The 8058-nt window shown below is 41.7% G+C and overlaps 1 protein-coding gene across 1 annotated transcript in view; it reads right to left on the bottom strand.

The window, feature by feature from the left end:
• LOC104623481 (fibronectin type III domain-containing protein 3B-like) overlaps positions 1 to 8058 on the bottom strand; it is a 21015-nt gene that overhangs the window by 10759 nt on the left and 2198 nt on the right. Inside the window, exons 2-3 of the mRNA XM_010290579.1 lie at positions 3213 to 3271; positions 2836 to 3002 (exon numbers count right to left, since the gene is read on the bottom strand). Coding sequence (XP_010288881.1) covers positions 2836 to 3002; positions 3213 to 3271 — 226 coding nt within the window. The remainder of the gene's footprint in view (positions 1 to 2835; positions 3003 to 3212; positions 3272 to 8058) is intronic.

The following is an 8058-nucleotide window of genomic DNA, read 5'->3' as shown; positions in this document are numbered from 1 at the left end:
AGGACAGTAAGCTCTTAGAGCATCTCTCATTGTCAGTTGTGTGAGCCACTAGAAAGGGGGAGTGGATGTGATAGAAAACTTTGAACTTCTAAAATTCAATTGCAGTGCTGTGCACTGATCTTTTCAAAGCAGAAGCCAACGCATGAATTACACTGGCATTAATAAAAGCAGCAATTTTGTGTAGCTCTGAGCAAACACCTGTGCCAGTTGAGACGACTGCGCATTCCTCCCATGCTACACTGAAAGAGAGGAATAATATCAAACACTGCATTCAGAAAAAATAGGAGAAGGAATGTGAAAAGGGAAGCTAAATAATCTTCTGTATTAGAGATTAAGTCCAGCCTGGGAAGCAAAAGTACAGGCATAATTGTAAAGACTTGGACTCGTATCTAGTTTGGAGCCTGATGTTCATTTGAACCAGACCTGCTGTTTCTAGCCAGGCTTAGACTGGTGTTTTCACTAGAACTAGAGAAATCCCATTTGTCAGCTGTTACAATGCCGCCGTCCTTGGGAGAGGATCTCTCGCCAGCTGAAAGCCAAAAGATGCTGTACTACGCCCGACGGCAAGCTTGTGGGTGAGCCGAGCAGCGTGCTAACAGCAGCAGCAAGTTTGCACGTACGACTACCCATCTGCCACTGGAAGGCATCAAAATAACAGCGACAGCAACCACAGTCCACCAACCTCTTGATCAGGCAGAGCAAGCAAGCACATGACCAAAACCAATGAAACTGGGAGAAAAAACGGCGCTGAACACTTTACCAAATGGTTAACATGTGCACATGCAAGGACATGAGCTTGTTAAAGGCAATCTAGATTCCCAACCCTAGGAAAACAGACAACAGGAGAGGCTATCAAAGAAACAAATGCTGCTGCTGCTGCATACATTACGTCAATTTTAGACTAATTCGCTACCACCCAAGAGGAACACATGAATCATACGTGGACCCAAATGTAATCAATATCCATTTACTTCTCTCTGCACATCTGCCAGTGTTGAGAGACTGATAATAGACATCTTCATCTCAGTTGACAACAACATTCTCAGTTATTTTCCCTCCTCCTTCCATCCTTCACCCCGATACACACAAATTTTTGTCTGACACTTACAAAACACTGCCATTAACCACAATGCTACTTTAGGGTTGGCATCACTAAGTGAGTAATGAGGATACTTTATAGGAGAGTAAACATGTGCTTCTGATACATGAAAAACCGTACTATGTTTATCACGTACATTCCCTTGCATTGCTCCAGACATGGAAGGGAATCCACACCATCACTGTGCCTCAACAGATCGCTTTTCCCTGTAGCATTACCTCCCCAAGGCAGCGTTCACTAACGTAATTTTTGTGGTGCCCTTTTCTCTGTTACAGCCAGTGTTCTGTCATGTACCTGTGGTCCCAGCCCACACAGAACCTGGTATTTGCACCAGATCTTAACCGCTTGATATTCAGTCCAGGGTATGAATCACATTTAACAGGAAGTAAATAGGCAGCCAGGGAGTTCAAAACAAAAACCTAGGTGAGATCTAAATTTAATAAAATGGATTTCTATCCAACAAAATGAAAACGTGACAACAGTGCACGCCGGCATCCCTGTGCTAGTTTTATCCACTCAGTGCAGCTCAGAGAAGCAATGGCACCACGGAATCGTGCCTGCCTGTGCCCCGGCACCCCGCCAACTTGCAGATGCTGAGGCTGTGAAGCTCACTCTCCCTGCTACCGTCACCTCGGCCAGCCTGGTTCACCTAGCCTGAGCTGCCTTCGCATCGCTGCGTACCTTACGACTAATTCACCGTTGGGTAAGTATATTTACCCTCTTCCAGAAACTGCGCTGAAGCAGATGCCAAACAAATACAACCCATACAGCAAATCTGCTGCCTTTGTAATACTCTCCTTGGAAGGAAGGAGCAAAATTACTTAGGCCAAAATTTACACACCATAAAAGACGTTACATTATAAAACTTCATCTAATTAGAAAAGAAGAGAGACCTTACTGCAGCCTCCCAGTGCTTAAAGGGGGCTTATAAGAAAGATGGGGACAGACTGTTTAGCAGGGCCCGTAGCGATAGGACAGGGAAAACCGTTTTAAACTAAAAGAGGGCAGATTTAGACTAGATCTAAGGAAGAAATGTTTCACAGCGAGGGTGGTGAAACCCCGGCCCAGGTTGTCCAGAGAGGTGGGAGATGCCCCATCCCTGGAGACATCCCAGCTCAGGCTGGATGGGGCTCTGAGCAACCTGCTCTGCTTGAAGATGTCCCTGCTCACTGCAGGGGGGTCGGACTAGATGGCCTTGAAAGGTCCCTTCCAGCCCAAACTGTTCTGTGATTCTGTGCTAAGTTCTAAATCTAATGCTTTATGTATGTGAAATATCATAATTAATTTTATACATTAAACAAAAAATAAACTCTGATGTTTTACACTGAACATCACGTACAGAACTAAAAACAACATTAAGCTTTACTAATGCTTAAGTTGGTATGTATACCTATGTACTACAGCTGTTACACCCCTTATAGAAGTGCTGTGGTAATCCAGAGCAATCCCCTGGTAAACATTATTGTTAGCAGCAGCATTTTAACAGTTTGTGTAAAACAACAGTGTTTGGTACAACATTTATATTTTTTATATGCTTTTTTTTTTTGGTGATAACTTAGCTTCCCACCATAATGTAACTTCACAATTCTCAGGAATACACAAGCAGGACAAACTGATTTTTCATGTGTGTTATTGTATACTTATGTTAACCCTTACAAATTCACTGCATACTTACCAATTACTTAAATAATTACAAGTTACTTACATATATGTGAAAAAAATAATCTATTACATACCTTTGATTGCGGGTGGGACCGATTTAGTTGTGCAGAAGGTACATATTTCTGAGAAAGGTCCTTCCCCAGCATCATTGACGGCTTGTATTCTGAATGAGTAACAAGTGGATTCTGTCAGCCTTTGTATCTTGTATGTATGACTTGGTCCCCTATAAATCGGAATAAACCTGGAAACAATAAAAATAAGAACATGTAGTTACTCTGGAGTGGCTATTACACATATCAGCACAAGGTATCCATATTATGAAAACTGGCACAACACGCTTTGCAGAGCTGTTAAAGCCAAGTATAAAAATGTCACGTTATTAACACACTAACAATGGTTAGTATGTTACGGAAAGCAGTAGTTCACTGTCTCTTTTGCAACTAATACTTACCTTGCAAAATGATTATGTGAATTATCAGGAAAACCATCTGTCAATGCACTTCCTACTACCTAGTAATCAAGACAGATTCAACCTGTGTTCTGCTGCAATTCACCACGTGTGCTGCTGGTTTAGAAGTATGTTTAAAACAAGATTAATATGCTGAATCTTTTATTGCTTGATTTGGACTTTATTAAGACCCAAAGACCACATCTTACACTCAACCTGTGCCATCTTAAGCCAAGGTAACCCTATTTAAATGTGAACATACAGATTGCATAATATACGTGCAATATATTACACGCTTTTCAGTTTTGAAGAGTTCACAGGCTGAAGACAGGTAAACAGCAGAGACAGAAACAGATTCAGAGAGAACACTCGTGGTCTGGGAGTGAAAAGGCACAGGGGAAGCACGATTATAGCGTGGGGGATATGGAGGATGGAAAAGGATGCCAGCTTAGGAGCTCTGGGACACCCGCGCTGACAGCTCTGCTCGAGAGCAGGCTGAGAAGAAGAAAAAGAGACTAAGGAAGTGTCTTGCAAAATACTTCCATTGACAAGACCAAACATCAGCATACTCAAACTTGTCCAACAATGTAACACAGAACAAAATCCATGTCACTTAAACTTGAAAAAAAAAGGGCGTGGGTGGGTCAACAACACACGACTACAGTTGCTGGAGAGAATCTGACTCCTATTTTCAATTGTTCTGCTCAGAGAAATGCTTTTCAGTAATAGTCGTATGTCAGCCAGCAATTCCTAACTGAGAACCTGACCCCCCAGGTGCTGAGCAGAATGGGGAGGAGGGTAATAAAGGGGAAGGACCCAGCATCTTGCATCAACCCACTTAGCCTCCGCTGGGGAACTAGGTCTTACCTGCAACAGTCTGAATCCGGAGAACATAAAATTCACTGCGTAGAATCACATAGGTTTTTTTTCATGATTTAGTACACTTTTTCAAATACCTTAACCATTTCAGTGGATTTTAAATTGCCAGGAAGTCAACAAAGAGATTTGTTTTTGACCTTCCTATCTAGGTGCTAGCTTTACCCTGGATAATAAGTCCTTTGGCTTTGCATGAGACAAAAAGTATAACCAATTTGAGCATTTCAAAGAAATTGGGTCTGCCATTAGCTCTCAGGGACAAAAATCAATTCGTATTACATTATGATTGAAATCCATGGAAGTACAAACAGAGAGATCAAGAATCATCTGTAATAAAAAGAAATGTTCAGGTAATTTAAATTGCTGGAAATGTACTCTGAGGACTAATGTGACTTACTACCCCCACCGAGTTTAAGTGAGCCTCTCACCTTGATTGGAAATCAAAGATCTATGCCCACAAGTTTTTAAGAGGAGATTTTAGAGCAAGTTTCCAAAGAAGAATTTTTTCCCCCAACCTTATGCTTACACAGTTTTAAGGTCTGCCTGCTCTTCCGTGTTTCTGAGGCTCACATAGGCAGCTACGGCACATTTCCAAAGACTGCCACAGACCTGTTCTCACGGAATAGAATTTCTTGGGATTCACCGCACGGTGAACAAAGCATATGTATTTAGGACAGCAAGAAGACTGAAAAGACAAGACTACTCCGTCCCTCCCTCTCCACTCCGGTAGCTCAATCAGGCAGCTGGCTCAGAAACCTCTGCAGTACTAACAGAAGTGCTGAGACTTGTCTCTCACCCTGATCCAAGGGCAACAGATAGCAAAAAAGATGCAATGCAGTATTTTAGACTAATGCCTTCCTTGTAATCATCCATGGAGCGAGATAAGCAAGTAGGATAAATATACCTTACCAGGTACCACACAAGCACACCCACACCCCAGCTTGGGCTTATGGTACACTTGCCAAACATACTTATATGGTGACTACCAATGACTTAGTCCTGAAGTTACCCCTTCACCTTTTGAATATGATTAAGGTTTCATAACACTGAAAAAGGGATCTGGCAAAACACCTGAGCTCCTCCTGTTATTCAGGAACTGGACTCATACTTCCATCCGGTTTCCACTTCCATCCCTTTTTACTTCTCCATCTCAAGAAACATCCATTAATGAAAGCAAAAACTGTTACAGAGAAGCTTGCATCCACGTTCAATACACAAGACTGTAATGGAAGCACACTTAACCTTCTGAGATGCAACCATCTTTGAAGAAAGAGGGTTTCCAATTTTGGAAGAAGAAAGGCTGATGACTAAGTCAATCAAATTCAGTTGCTATTAGGCTTCACTATGACAATAATGCTTTGTATTTGTGATTGAAGATGCAGATCATGACGTAAGAAACATGATGATGGAACATTTTAAACTTCGAAATACTAGCGATGTTTTGCTAACAATGTAGTATTTTCCTCATGTCTAAAGTAGGTACTTTGTATTTCTCCAGAATTATTTCTGTTGTCTTTAAAAAGTGTAGTTATTTGATGTACATGGCTATAGACTTGGAACAATATATCCTACAATCTTTTTTCAGTCTCCCAGGCTTTCTGCTGAAGGACTGCAATGCACTTAAAGTCGAATCAGCATGATTGTACATTGCTACTGTGACAACTGCATATGTTAAAAATTGTCTAAAGTAAGATAATTTGTTCATATTATTGCAAGTTCATTTTTTAAATTTAAAGATTTATATTTAAATCTAAATCTAATTTAAAAAGCACATTTAAACATGAGCTCTATATACCTTTGCCTTCTTGGCAAGCCTGACATTGTCCACTGTGCTTTATCCAACCCTGTTCCACACATTTTTCTTAAGCACAAGCCAGCTTTGAGCTTGTTTGCAACAACTTCATCCCTTATACATTTAAGAGTTGACTTCATCTGCTTTTAGAAAAGCTCCCACATTCTCTATGTCCCTCTCACCTTCTTCCAGCCTCTACTCAGTTCTCTGTCTGAACACAGACAATGAGTTTTCCTTACCAGATGCTGCGGGATGCCATAAGCACGGTCATTAACAAAACACAGCCATCAAAAACCTTTCTGGATTTTCAGGGCGATAGCTGAACTACATGGAGGGTGGTGGATTTTTCTACATCCCACTTCACTCATCTAACAGAGCTTTACATCATACATAAATTGAATGTGAGAAGACATAAGTCCCAGTCTCCACAGGGCAGCAACACAACTTGCACATCGTGCCATGGGAGCTGGCAGGCTTGTAGAGGAGCCAGACGCATGGCTCACCAGAGCTTCCTTCCCACACCATGAAGCTCGAGCTGAGGGATGGGCACATGGTCAAACACGACCGACATACCACAGCTTTCCATGCTGACACTTCTTGTCGCTTCTACCAAAATGGATACGCTTTTAGCTGATCCAACTGCAATGTTGAAAAAGTTAGTTTAAGCTTCAGTGAAATCATGACCAAATGCTAGTGCTGATGTCCCTTAGGACATGTGGCAGCTACGCTTGCCCCGGCCTCCCTGGGCCGGCTATTCCCATCCCCGTGCTGCTCCTTCAGTACCAGTATTTATAGGGCTAAAAGGTGAACTGGATTTGAGAACTGACAGAGGCTAAAGAACTCCCCAAGTAGGGTAGTCTTATACTGGATTAGTTTCCTGGCTGGTGCAATGTCACACGTTAACACAGTTGTATTGGTAAAACTGAGTGGGATAACATGGGGACACAAGTGGTTTAAACAAGCCAAAAGTGCTCCTGTTCCTGTATAGGAATGCACTTATAGAAATATAAGTGTGTTTACTTTTGGTTTCTTGTTTCTTCATCATTCCTCTCTTCCAAGACAGCCAAAAAAAAAGCACAAAACATGCTCGAGTGTGTCTCAGCCAAGATGTGTTCATTCTCCAACATCTACCCGCTGAGACCATTTGTGGGAATCCCTGAAGTGTGCTAATATGCACCAAGAAATCTTTAATTCTAAAAGGTTTGCCCAGTCACATTTAAAAGATAGTAGGCTGCATACCTTAAACTGATACTTGAGTCTTTGAAAAAAGACTACCTCTGTGGTGAGTTAATGGCATTCGCAATACAGTCGCACTGGTTTTTTTTAACGTTTGCACCATCCACAAGTAAATTCGTATTACTCAAAGTTAACACGCTGCAGTGTTGCCTGTCCTCTCCAGTGAAGTAACAGCAGAAATTGAAAAGAAAGCAACTTTCTCCAGGGCTGGAGACACTCCCCAGAGGCGACTTCCCCCTCACCACTTGAGCGGTCCCAATTCTCCATATCTGTCATGGATTATTCATTTACCTACACAGAGTGGAGGAGAGAGAACACAATGTCCTAGAACGATTGTTTGGGAGACACCACTGCTGTTAGTTTTTCATCAATACCTTTTTATTCTCAGTGAAGATCTTCTTGGAAGTGTTTTACATGTTGCAGCTATTTTGTTTCCTCCACTTCAGTCACTTCCAGTCGAGCAGAGGAGTATGAATGTACTCGTTCTACCTCCGCTCATTAGTTCTCAGCACATTTTAATCAGCAGGTTCCCTTTCAAACTCCTGGGTTTTGTTTATGTGTTAGTAACCCGTTTGTCCTTACAGCAATTTAATTTGAAAGAAAATCTACCATATAGCACTAAATAAGAGAGCGATCTTGAGCTAAGAACAAAGGCTAAAATAGCCATCCGAATGATTCTGTTACTGCCTCCCAGAAAAATGTGGTCATCTGCCACAGTTCTGGCTGGAGAGAAATCATTAGTACAGCACTGGTCTGACCTGGCGACCTGAGGCTTCGTTTCAGTGTACACGGGCAACTGCATAATTATAGACTAAACTACATTATCTTCATACATCAACAGCTCTTAATATCACTATTGCAACACCCCTGTTACCTGCACAATTATAGCCCCCACTTACTTTTTTAGACCATTCCTCTATTTTGTTTAAAGAACATTATCAAGGG

This window comes from Phaethon lepturus, unplaced genomic scaffold, assembly GCF_000687285.1.
Source record: "Phaethon lepturus isolate BGI_N335 unplaced genomic scaffold, ASM68728v1 scaffold39127, whole genome shotgun sequence".
Lineage (NCBI taxonomy): Eukaryota > Metazoa > Chordata > Aves > Phaethontiformes > Phaethontidae > Phaethon > Phaethon lepturus.
The sequence above is the reverse complement of the archived record's forward strand: the minus strand, read 5'-3'. Positions and strand labels throughout refer to the sequence as shown.